The 12,709-nt window shown below is 32.2% G+C and overlaps 2 protein-coding genes and 1 long non-coding RNA gene across 4 annotated transcripts; all 3 read left to right on the top strand.

Moving 5' to 3' along the window:
* The first annotated feature begins 3,706 nt into the window (after nucleotides 1-3,706).
* LOC123215463 (autophagy-related protein 8f-like) lies at nucleotides 3,707-6,162 on the top strand. 2 transcript variants are annotated; one of them, XM_044635564.1, is made up of 6 exons: nucleotides 3,707-3,895; nucleotides 4,046-4,082; nucleotides 4,179-4,234; nucleotides 5,407-5,459; nucleotides 5,616-5,734; nucleotides 5,875-6,162. In XM_044635564.1, exons 2-6 carry the CDS (start codon nucleotides 4,046-4,048, stop codon nucleotides 5,964-5,966), a joined length of 357 nt encoding a protein of 118 aa, XP_044491499.1. In that variant the 5' UTR covers nucleotides 3,707-3,895; the 3' UTR covers nucleotides 5,967-6,162. The 2 variants fall into 2 exon arrangements, with proteins under 2 accessions (XP_044491499.1, XP_044491498.1); XM_044635563.1 differs by having other exon boundaries at nucleotides 3,708-3,895; nucleotides 4,032-4,082.
* Nucleotides 6,163-6,968: 806 nt separating this feature from the next.
* LOC123215274 lies at nucleotides 6,969-8,041 on the top strand. The gene is made up of 2 exons (XR_006502001.1): nucleotides 6,969-7,240; nucleotides 7,457-8,041. It is a non-coding gene; the product is annotated as an uncharacterized LOC123215274 (long non-coding RNA).
* A 1,606-nt stretch (nucleotides 8,042-9,647) lies between these two features.
* LOC123217766 (root meristem growth factor 10) lies at nucleotides 9,648-10,660 on the top strand. Its single transcript, XM_044638892.1, has 2 exons — nucleotides 9,648-10,012; nucleotides 10,125-10,660. Exons 1-2 carry the CDS (start codon nucleotides 9,905-9,907, stop codon nucleotides 10,404-10,406), a joined length of 390 nt encoding a protein of 129 aa, XP_044494827.1. The 5' UTR covers nucleotides 9,648-9,904; the 3' UTR covers nucleotides 10,407-10,660.
* Nucleotides 10,661-12,709: the final 2,049 nt, after the last annotated feature.

The following is a 12,709-nucleotide window of genomic DNA, read 5'->3' as shown; positions in this document are numbered from 1 at the left end:
TTGCCGGACTGGACTGGACTGGATTGTTCATCACAACTTCTTTTCTCTATTCTCAAGACACCCCACACCACAAGCAACATCCCTCTAACAAGTATCTGCCTATTCCCAATGAGTTTACTCTTCACTAATATGGAGTTTAGTTGATTTGGGTTTGGTTAGGTGTTTGATTTAAACAAGTCAAATTTAAATGATAAAAAGATCCATTTTTTCATCTTGAGATTAATGTTGTTGTTGGAGTTAATCTTATTGAGCAACTTTTTTTTTTAAATAATTTTTTTCTTCTTTGGTATTATTATTTATTAGTTTGAGTAAGACGAATTCAAGTTTAAATAAACAGTTATAGATTCAAATCAAATTTGAATTATCTTTTACCACAAAATGAATTTTTAGACATAACTGACTTAAAAGGATAATAATTTATTATTATATGCATTGAATCACATGGAACATGGAAGAAAATGAATACATATATAAGCTTTAAGCCTCCACTCTAAAAGATCACATGGGTCTTTCAGTTGTAGCTACCCCGAGTTTTTTTTAGTTTTATTTTATCTTCGTCACCTTCTTCATGAACTGCAAAATATTGAACCCAAATCATAAACTTACGTATAAAATATTTCAAGTTGCATGATTGGGATTATGACTCGCAATCCAATTTTTGGCCTTTCATTTGAAAAATGGGAGCATGAAATCAGAAGATGGATGATTGGCGTTGAAATCTTTTTTCAATCTCATAATATCATTCTACTGTCTTTCGCTCCGATTTTTGTCACAACATTTAATTGGGCTGAACTGAGCCCAATGGATTATGTCCGAACGGAGTTTAGAACCGAGTTCGGTTTCCTTCGCTTATAAATGGGTCGCGAAGGGTGATTAGTGACTGTTGTTTTTCGGCCTTACCTTCTATTAGGGTGGGTTGGAGTCAGTTCGAGACCAAATCCAAACAAGCCCCAACTTTGAAGATTAATTTACATTCAAAATGTTCAGTTTGTGATCCACGAAGTAAGACTTAAACTCATCTTGAAGGTAATCAAATAAGACATTTGATCTAGGTCAAACTCATATTTAAATGTTAAAATTGGTTTAACTCGACACATTTGAATTAAATTAGTCAAATCTAATCCAATTTTTAATTAAGAGCAATGATTTTAAAATTGAACCGGACCAAGTGGTTCAATTGATTCAATTGATTGAATTAGAAACCGATTTTAAATCTGATTTGATTAATATAAAAAAATAGTTTCTTCGTTAACTCAATCAAAACCAATCAATGGGTTTGACCAAATTTTTTAATTTTTTTTTAAATTTTCATTATTTTTGAGTAATTTATTTTTTTGTATTCAATTAGATAAATTTCTAAATGTTTGTAAAGAAAAACAAGTTCAAAAATAAAATAAAAATGAAGAAAAAAGTATTTCATATATATTGAATTGTCTTCGATAGACAATAATTTATAGAATTATATATATTTTTTGTATTATGAGATTGAAATTTTTTTATTTTAATTGTTTCATTGAAATCAAATAAAAAATTATTATTTCTTAAAAAGATTATGTTTTAATCTCCATAGGTTTGGGTATCTTGATTGATTTTATTTTTTACAAATTTTTAAATAAAATCTATTCATTATAATTTGATAATAAGTTGAACTGGTCGATTATTTGATTGAACCAATCAAACCATAAATTAATGAGACAACCAATTAGATCATCGATATAGTTTTAAAAATATTGATTAAGAGTGGATATGATACGAGTTAACTTGATTCGGATGAGTTAATCTATAATTGGAGTTTCAATTTAAAATATTGGTTTGATATTAACTTGTTTGTTAAATCAGTGATACTATTTATCTTTTTAACATTATTCACCCACCGGTATTTCTCCTATGATATTACATACAAACTCTAATAAGTTTGAGATATACATTATAGATTCAATCTAAACTCAAAATGCCCTCATACTCTTTTCAACTTTGATCTAGTCATACCATCGACTTAGGTTTATTCATCATAGTTTTCCAGTGACGTCAAACTTTCTTCTCTGAATGTCTGGAGGGCCTCTTAAGTGTTAACATATAGAATCAAGCCTTCGACAAAAATGCGTTTTCTGGGCTCTGGTCCGGAACAGCTTCATACGATTAATTAAACAATAAAACTATATATACCTATTTTGGTACATAATTTGTATATACAAATGAGGTGTTATCATGTGATTAGACATTTTTTTATCATATGATGACACATATTTTAAAATTACCTAATTACATGATAACATATCACTGTGTACATGAATTATGTACCAAAAATAGGTACACATAACATTGCTCTTAATTAAATTCCTTGGGGGCTTTTATACAAATTTTATTTTCTAAGTGCAAGACAAAGCTATATATCATTGCCAATATAATAATATTTCATAGGCCAAAGACTATTTCCGACCAAAACAACATTGAAATTGTGAATTTTCACCTTTATGTTTTGATAGTCGAAACTTTCGCTTGGTATATACTGAGTTCTGTTTGTTTTCACAAGAATGTTTTATCTTTTATTGAAATCACAAAAGTACCCTTAACTTTTATGAGAAAAACAATTACTAATTTATCTTTATTAATTTAAAATTTTACCACTTAAACCTCTTAATAAAATAAAAATCTAATTGAGTTTTTGGTTCTAGATACTATGTTGTATTGTCTAGAAATTAAAACTTCCTATAATTCTCTATTAATAAAGTGAGGAGGCTATGTCTAGTATTCTTCAAAGGAATTTATTTATACAAAATAGGGAAAAGAACGGTTTTCATATAAATTTTAGTATAAATTTAAAATCATATCTACCGTAAATAAAAAAAAATCAAATATCTATCTATGTACTAATTATCATCTAAAATTTTAATTAGAGGCAAAAATAAAATCGTTATTTTACTTATAAATCTTAGAACCTAAAAAATTTGTATCATTTCCCCTATTTAGTTTAGAAAACTCATATTTACCTTTCATGATTAAACATTGAAAATTTTACTTTTCCCCTCCTGCCAAGTTTCATCTCTAATGACTTAAGAAATCGGCTGGCAATCAGAAAAAAGTGGAGGTTTTCTCTAACAAAAAATGATCTTTCGTCGTTCAGATTAGGAAGACTTGACGAAGGACGACATTTTATTGTCCTTTGTCGCATTGTCCAAATGTAATGACTAAGGATGATGAAGCATCATCCTTTGTCGTCACATCTAGATGACGAGACAAAGCGTCATCTTTTGTTGTCATAGTTGGACGGTTGTCTTTCGTAGCTGGATTTGGAAAATAGATGAAAAACAAGGTCGTTAATTGGAATGATAGTGGCCAAAGAAAGAAACAAACCCTAAAGGTGAAATCTTGAAGTGTTAGTTTTTAAAACATGAGGGAAAATGATATAAATTTCAATATTTTAGAGTTTATGGATAAAATAACGATTTTACTTTTACTTTTAACTGAAAATTTGGACAGTAGTTAATCCACAGGTAGAAGTTTGGGTTTTTTATTGTGTTATGGGTATGATTTTGAGATTAGATTAAAATTTAAGTGAAAACTTTTCCCTACAAAATAATATCTTAATACGTTTTCACTATCTGGCAGGGGAGAAATTGAACTTTTGAAACTTAAGGGTGAAAAATTGTGTCATCAAAGTTTGGGTTGAAACTTTTATACTTGTGTTTATAATAATGGGCGCTTATACATGATTAGCATAATTGCTGTTCATTAATTTCCTCTTTAAATTTATCTTCTTATAAGCTTATCAGTTCCTTCGTCTAGAGCACGAAAATAATCTGCAACTGATTCGAGAATCGAATTTGATCTTTCAGTTTCTATAAATTGAGTTATCAGTTATTTGATTTTATCAGCAACGAAAACAGCGCGCTTGGTAATTCCGTTGGACTCTTTTGTTATTCCTTTCAATTTTTGGTATTAGGGTTTCGTTTTTGATCGGTTTGTTGTTGATTTTGAAACTTTGTTACGTTTATTAAGATAACATAGAAGGCTTAGTGGTTGTTCTGCAGTTCATTTAATACAGATGACTAAGAGTAGCTTCAAGATAGAGCATGAATTTGGTAAGTCGTTGATGAGTATATTCTGTTACAAGAATCTTCTAATTATTTGGTTATATCTTTGAGTGCTTGCGCAACTAATACGAATTGTGTCTACAGAAAAAAGGCGTGCCGAGGCTGAAAGAATTAGGGGGAAATACCCTGATAGATTTCCTGTGAGAACTGAACTTTTGGTTTTTTTTTCAATGTTTTTGTTCCCAATTTTATTTTAGTGCAATCATATGTTGATATGTTAATCGTAATTGTACTACATTGCTGCTATTTGTTAATATCTGGTACTTTCCTTTTCAGGTTTAAGTGGTAGTTTTGTGTTTTATGTACTTCGTTTGATGTGTTTTGAATAATTAACCTGTTCAATGGAATTGTTCTCTGATGTGGTCCAGCCCCAATATATCTGTTCACTTTTGTTTGAAGGATATATAATCAAGTTCTGTTTAGACCACTAGTAGATGGTGCCACTGGAGTTTTTACTAAACATTACTGATCCTTTTTCCTTTTGAGAAATCAATTTGACTCATCTAAAAAGTTTATTTTCATTGATGTGTAAATTACTGCAGCATGATGGGTTTATGAACTTTTTTAACTGTTTGAGATCTGATGTCAGATAATTATAACATTTTATTGCTATTTTATGTAAAGGCTTACTCATTTCTACATCTGTTGTTCTTTAAGTCAAAATATGAATATTGGATGACCATACTGTAGACAGCTCATACTGTCCCTTTTATCTCCTGCATGTGTCCTGGGGTGCTCTTGGGGTTCCTGGGTATATGTCTCTTGGAGTTCTGAGGGTTTACTGGAAGGTGTTTTGAACTTGTTGATACTGCTGAGGAATTGATCTGCTTTTAACTTTAGTTTTCTGTGTGGTATTTTTCTAAACCTCAGCTTGTGTTTTGAAAGGGATCATATCATTAAGACAGGATTCTATATTGATGGAATTTGTAGTTTCCTTTCTGTTCTTGGAATATATTGGGCTTGCTGGGTTTGTGAGTGTAGCTGGTGTACTGAAAATAATTTAAATTAACTAAACAGAAAAATGGTTTTTCCCCATGTTCTTCAATTTGCAAGTTGAAAGCGACCAAGATTTTAAAAAGTTCCAACCACCATCTGAAAACAAAGCATCAATGCCAGCTGTTTCTTGTGTGTTAGTGTGGAAAAAGCTCGTGGTTACAGTATTCGTTCTCTTATGCAGATAATAAATTAGACTGTGTTTTCACAGGTTTATTATCTGCCTACCAGATAAGCTCAGGTTTTGTGGATGAAAGTCTCGCTGTGCTTTGTGTCATCACCATCTTACTTCTATTAACGTTTTCTATGTGCATTATAGGTGATTGTTGAGAAGGCTGAGAGAAGTGATATTCCCTCCATTGACAAGAAAAAGTAAGTGTCAATTTTGTGCTGCATAAGCTTTTCTGTATCTTCATGTTACTGTTATGCAAATTGTTCATTATAGTGCTTATCCAATTTATGGGCCTATTACCAAATTTGGACAGAACAGACTTCGGAGTTTGTATTAACACGGTTTCCATATTTCAGATATTTAGTGCCAGCTGACCTGACAGTTGGTCAGTTTGTTTATGTGATACGGAAGAGAATTAAATTGAGTGCAGAAAAGGCAATCTTCATATTTGTTGACAATGTCCTCCCACCTACAGGTTTAAAGCTCTCTTCCATTCCCTTACTCTTTCATTATTCTGATTGATTGTGCTTGAAATATATAGCAATTTGAAAGTTTTGATTTAAAAAGACTGATATTTGTAACCGAAGAGAGATCTAAATTCGTTTGATATTGCAGGAGCAATAATGTCTACCATTTATGATGAAAAGAAGGATGAAGATGGATTTCTGTATGTTACATACAGTGGAGAAAACACATTTGGGTCATAGGTCCTGGCATAGCCCAAGTGCTTTTTCTGTTATCTATGCTCTACTTCATCTTGTATTTATTTCCTTCCGGTTATATTCCCCCACCTTGGTTATACTTTGTATATAGTTTGCTTTATGTCTATAATCTATGGGGCATCATATCGATGAATAATTTATTACCCATTTGGTTTTGAATCAGCATTTGATTTTTCACGAATATTTAATTTTAAGAAATTAGAAATGCAATCATACTCATTTTAAATTATTTGGAAAAGAAAAAAGACCTTTAATTTTCTTAGTTTTTGAACTCTATAAATAATTTTCAAATATTTTAATAGAAAAAAACAGTAAGAATAGAATTCATTATTTTTATGACATTCTAATTTTGAAAATCATTTGATGGAGCAAATGATATATGCCGTTAATTTTCTTTAAAATAAATAAATAAATTGTGCGTCCCTTTTAATGCTGCTTATGGCTCCGAGGGTCTCCTTTTGAAATATTCCATCTAGAAATTCTTTCCAACTTTCAGAATTAATTAATTTTATGGGATCTTTCGGGGTGTATGGGTCGCTTGTGTTATTGGGTTCCATTTCTTAGTCGTGTTTCCTTGGAAGAGTGGATTCATTGTAAGCTACTCAAGTTTATATTGAGGCGCGGTTTGGTTTAATTTGAATTCTTTTATTGTATCAGAAAATTGACTTTTTTTTTTCATCTCTATTGATAACAATTTCTTTTCCAACAATTTGAACAAATTAAGTTTAATATCAAGTTAGTTATTTTAGATAAATCGCAAATGAGTTGAGTTATTTATGAGAAATTTGTGGTTTAAATTATCTCGAGTTAAATTTGAGTTTAATATTGGTTGGCTTGATAAATTTGTTATTAACAATTTAAATAAAATATTAATAAACTTTTAAAAATTTTAAAATTTGATCTTTTTTTTTTAATTTGAATATAAAAAATAATTATTAAATATATGAATAATTAAAATAAAATTTAAGGGATAAAAATAGGTTTTGATATTAACTAGAGCCAACTATTATTGTGTTAAGCTTGAGCCAAATATTACTCTATGATTTGATTCGTGTGCACACTTAGTTCTTAATTGGAGCTGAGATGAATTCACTCTTAGTTAGGAGGATTGACTGAAATCTGAGCCTATGCTTAAATTCCTTGTAGGAAATGAACACAGACGCGTAAACGAGCTGATTCTCCACTTGAAGTCCACTAACCATCAGAAATAAAAGAAAAGGGGCTTCATCTGTGTTTGGAGCTTTTCAACGGCCTTGCAGGTAATGTAGTTTAAACGGCAAAGGGGTAACATAATGTTTCTCATATTTAAAAGATAAAATAATACAGGAAGTAGAGTTTGCTTCTTTTTCAGCCATTGGATCATGGTCCAAGGTTGACCATAATCCCTTGGATCATGATCCATGGGCTGCTAGTGAAGCTAGCATATCCTTCCTTCCTCCACTTGAATAAATAATTATGATAATTCTCATTGTCAGAATCAGGAACATAAGTCGATAAGAAGGCGCGGATTAAGCGAAAATTGCCGTGGGGACAACGAAGCCGAGTCGACCGAGAATGCTTGACTTTAACACGACACACCGGGTCGAGCCGATTGTCAACCGCCAAGCCCGAATCCCCAGCCACCTCGGCAGCCGAGCCTGTCGCGCCGTCGTCTCTCTTTCACAGTTACACCATCAATACTTACAGATGCATGTTACCAAACGAAAAATACCAAAGAGCAGGACCACCATTCCACGACGATCAAAGACGTGGGTTACGGTGGCCCATGTTGAGGCCAAAGTCTACGTGGCAATTCAATTAGTCACATGGGTGACTGCCGCGTGTCATTTGTGGCGGTAATGACGGTTCGGTCAGTGTTTTTGTGTTTCGCGTAACATTAACAAGGAGAGGCTCTTCCATGTATCCTTGTCTCCTCAAATCCTCAAAGCCTTTCGCTTGTCGACCGCTGTCTTTGACCCCACTCACCTAACGTGCCATGTACATTTCACATTCATTATTTGCTCTATATCATCTATTCCATTTTGCGTGACAATTTTAACGATGAAACATATCTAGCGTCACCGAATCAAGATTATACGTTAAATTAATAAAGGAAAGCCATAAAGGGTAGTATACATGTATCCATAACAGCATAAAATTATGAGATTGATTGAATTTTACATCTAAAATTCACTTGCAGAGAAAGCCATTCTCTCATATCAATTTATTGATAAACCATGAGTAACAATCCAAAAGAAAATTAGGTTTTAGGAGGATCTCAATTAATTTTATGCATCCATAATAGCATTAAATAATGTGATCGATAGAATTCCATGTCTAGAACTTGCTGCAGAGAAAACTTTTTATTTTTTCCCAATGATGAGATATATAATAATACAAATGAAAATTTAGGTTTAAATAGGGGACCTCAACCTATTTATATTTATTGTATTATATTTTACATTATTATATTATATAAAATAAAATATAATATATGTGATCTTAACATTACGAAACTCATACCAAATACAAATCAATAAGATATGTTTAATTTATATTAATACATAGGTCCAACGTAAAAAAATAAACTTAAAATCTTTATTCCAATATAAATACATGTATTATTTTAACAGGGTAATTTATTGTATGTTTTCTCGGCGAAATTTCGGCTTAGGATCATTATTTTTCTTGCTAGAATGATTGGAGACTCAATGGTTAACGAAACTATTAATAAAAATGAACATGTGCACGTTACTCTAGCCTATGCTACTTCTAGCAAATATTAAACGAAAAAACCATAGCTCCTCTATGTTTTAAAGAGAAACAGTCTAATATTTCAGTGGCATTTTCGACCAACTTGGAACGAACAAGAGTGTGTTGAATATGAAACAAATAATTACACTCGATAAGAACAAGAACACACATTTATTTATTCTGGTTTATCTATAAAGCAAGCAATATTTTTAGCAAAATTAATATTAATTTAATATCTTCTTGTCTTTCTCATTACAATGAATTTATATGTCAAAGTTATACATCATTTATGTAAGAAAATAATGTATTTATATATGAAGATTCTTATCTTTAAAACAAAATCTATTAAAATTCTTATTTTCAAGAGAAATTCTAAAATAGCTCTTTATTGTTAAACCCAAACCATAGTTCAGGACTCTCACCCATTGACCTGGCAACGAATCCTGTATAGATCAACTTGAAGAAGTGGTTACCAATTTCAATAAGACGCCAATTTCAATATATTGGTGTCCAAGTGGCATTTTGGTCTTAAGTGTCTAACATACTTTATGAATTTTTGAAGGATGTTTCGTGTCTTCTCATACCGTAAAAGGACTCCAACTTTTCGCAACCAAGTACAAAAATCACATAAAATAGTTCATATAATGATATTTTCTAGGTAAAAAGAACGGTAAAGTGCTAGTAACATGGAAACAAATGAGAAAACCAAGTAAAACTTTGAATAAATTAAGCATTTCTATAACACGTTCTCTTGGTTTATTTCTCGTATATGGACCTACTTTCTTTACTTTTTCATTGTTTATTGTTTATTATAATATTATCTCTTAGGAAAATCTCTCCTTGGACTATGTTATATCTCTCTCTCTCTCTCTCTTCCACTCTCCATATATCTACAAGAAGGCTTTATGTTGGTTCTCTTTCCCTGGTGGGGGGTCTGTTTCTTGGGACCCAATTGATTTGAATTGTGAAAGAGAAGAGACAAAAAGGGAGGGCAGCCATATCTTCATCTTCCTTTCTTACTTCTCCTCACCCATACATATGCATGTTCTACAGTAGAACATCTTAAATCTCTTTGAGAACCTGCATTTAATGTTTGCACTACAAATATTGCCACTATCACTACTATAACTCCAACACTCTCCCAAACCACCCCTTGCAATCTTAAAATCGTTTGCCTCCTGTCTCTTAATATGTCGATCTCGTATCTTCTTGTTTTCCTTTTATGCCTTTCTTTGCACACATGCAATGCTCGGCCTCTTGGTGACCCTCTTGAAAAGAAATTTCACACTTCTAATAAGGTCAGTTTCAGTTTGCATGTTATAAATTTATCACTGTTATTATTCTTTACTGCCTGTAACATCATCGCACGGCCACTACATTACTGTTGTAACCTTTCTGGCTTTGTTGCAGCATGATGAGAAGAAGGGTCTAGACACTGTACCAGTTGCACCGAAGGCAAATTCATCGTTGTCCGATGAGCTTGTGACAATGAAAGCTGAGTCCAACGACACAAAAGATGCCAAGATGAAGATATCAAATTATGAAATGGGAAAAACAACAGGTGCTGCTCAAACTGATGAGTCTCTAAGTTCAGTTTCTTGGCGTGTGCATCACGGTCAACGTCCCGAAAAAAACCCTGGTTTTAACTCGGACTACTCACCTCCAAAAACACATCCTCCTTCTCATAATTAACTAGATATTTAGAACTCTATGTTGTGTTGTTTTTTATCTAAGACTTGAGGTATCTATTTTGTCTTTCATCGTGTAAACCGGTGTAGAAATCCCAGTAGCAAGCTAGTAATGCGAGCATCAATATCCTAGGGCATGACACGTACTATATTACATAGGCTTATGATATAGCTACGAAGGCTTTGTATTTTCTATTCTATGTATATCATATATACTGTTTCTCAGCTCAATGGACTCTTTTCTTAGCTTGTTGACTACTTATGGCATTAATTTTTCTATCTGATCTTAATTTCCTCCTTTTCTTCCTTACATTCTGGTCATTATCAGCTTCAAGATTATTTCATTAATTATGTTATTAATATCTCGATAATGACCCTTGGAGTGAAATGCAGGAAACTAGCTACATATATACATGATTCATTTCTATATCTGAAGGCTAAATGTTTAGGACTCGTAGACATGTACCAAAGTGATTCATCATTAATGGTTCTTCCAGATGGATTACCAGAAATGATATGGATGATATCGTCCCTCTGCCTAAGCCACTACCATAAAAATAAAGGCAACTTAAAATATTCACACCATAACTGGCAACTTTTATCTTGCTTTTTGATGCAGCAGTTGGCGGAATTGATCATAAAATTCCAATTCACTACTTATCAAAATAGTCATGTACAAAGGTTTATGCATATGTTATCTTCTTCTTCTTCTTCTTCACCATACATGCATGCCCCAATTAGGACACAGAAAGTATCCACATAAGAATTTCATGCTACGTGAATATGCATGGTGCATGCACGTGCTTTAATCATGCATTTACATCACACACACACATGCATGCATTTACATCATGCATGTATAGATACATTGTTCTTGCCATACCATTGATATGGATATTTATTCAATCTGTGGGAAAAGTTGCAGTCATAGTGCATTTGAAAAACATAAGTCTTGTTGTGGTTGTAAATGAAAGGTATGATATCTATGGATGGGCGGACACATATGTGAGATATGGTGGTTGGTTTTTTCTTAAATGAGGGCGGCAGTTATAAGTCCGTTTTTTCCCCACTTTCAGTTGATCCTTGATTGAATCTTCTGTCACATGGTATTTGGTCTTTTTGTCTGCAAGGACTTCACCTCTTTCCCCTCATAAAGAAACTTTAATGAGGCTGCCTCGATATCTTAGTGATTTATTTATCTCTTTAGAACCTAATTTTTAAGGCTCTCTATAACTTAATTGGCTTGCGGAAAAAAAGTACTTTTGACTGTATTAACTTAATTATAGCCTAGCTTAATGTTCTTATAACCATGGTTTTCTTCATATATAAAAATTCTTCCAGGCAATCTCTAGATTAGGGTTTGATTTGATTCATGCCAAGCTAAAATAAGAGTTAATTTAAAATTAATTCAAACTCAATAAACCAAGGTTTAAACTTGGTTAAAAGACAATTTAATTTTGAATTCGATCCAAGTTATCAAACTGAAGCATAGGATTGAATCTAGCAGTGTTTCTACCTGCTGACACGGTAATAGTAGTGGGTAGACAAAGACTTATTGCTTGATAAGGACCAAAAGTTTGAAGACATGAAATGGTAAAAATTTCTCCATGGACATTGACATTTTACTCCAAGATTTAAATGTTAAGGTACTGCACATTCAATGAATTTTGTTTCTGAATTGGTCAAATATTAATTTGGTACTGCTTTTAAATTAATTACAAAGGAGTAAAGAGGCTCCCTACCTGTTTTTATTGTTCACGCAACTGCACATTTTACCTATGAGTTTATCAGAGTATTCTCAATCAATCTATAAAACATCATAGTAGCAAATTTAAAGAAATAATATACATTCAACTCAATCTATGAGTTTGTTTTGATTGTCGTACAAACTAGTTGCCACCGGAAAGCCATTCCAAATTAGAGTTGGATTTCAAAGTAGAGCTCAAACTCGAGAGAGATCTAATCTAAAAGAATTAATTTGATATTAATAAATTAAGACTCGAACTCTTCTGAAAAAATAATTTAAGTTTAGATCAAACAAATTAAGTCCAAGTCAGTTTAGATCAAATTTAAAGTTACCATTTTTTTGAACTGAATTCAAACCTCAATTTCACGATCTCAAACTGATTCTTTCATATCAAAACTGATTTGAAACTAGACCTTATTTGAATTTAATCACTAACAAATCTAGCCCTCACAATAGAGATTTACCCAGGCCCATTTGTACTATAGTGGGCTGGGTTAGACCTGCCAGCCCATCCATGTGCAGGCTTCAATAAACCATTCGCATAAATTCAGCGGGCTCAT

The sequence above is a fragment of the Mangifera indica genome, chromosome 5, assembly GCF_011075055.1.
Source record: "Mangifera indica cultivar Alphonso chromosome 5, CATAS_Mindica_2.1, whole genome shotgun sequence".
Lineage (NCBI taxonomy): Eukaryota > Viridiplantae > Streptophyta > Magnoliopsida > Sapindales > Anacardiaceae > Mangifera > Mangifera indica.
Note: the sequence above shows the minus strand (reverse complement) of the source record. Positions and strands in the feature narration are given on the sequence as shown.

Excerpts from the sequence above, each read along its gene's own strand:
- LOC123215463 (XM_044635564.1), top strand. The coding sequence starts at position 4,046 with ATGACTAAGAGTAGCTTCAAGATAGAGCATGAATTTG. Across the intron at positions 4,083-4,178 it reads CAAGATAGAGCATGAATTTG|AAAAAAGGCGTGCCGAGGCT; the intron begins GTAAGTCGTTGA and ends TTGTGTCTACAG. Across the intron at positions 4,235-5,406 it reads AATACCCTGATAGATTTCCT|GTGATTGTTGAGAAGGCTGA; the intron begins GTGAGAACTGAA and ends TGTGCATTATAG.
- LOC123217766 (XM_044638892.1), top strand. The coding sequence starts at position 9,905 with ATGTCGATCTCGTATCTTCTTGTTTTCCTTTTATGCCTTTCTTTGCAC. Across the intron at positions 10,013-10,124 it reads AATTTCACACTTCTAATAAG|CATGATGAGAAGAAGGGTCT; the intron begins GTCAGTTTCAGT and ends GCTTTGTTGCAG.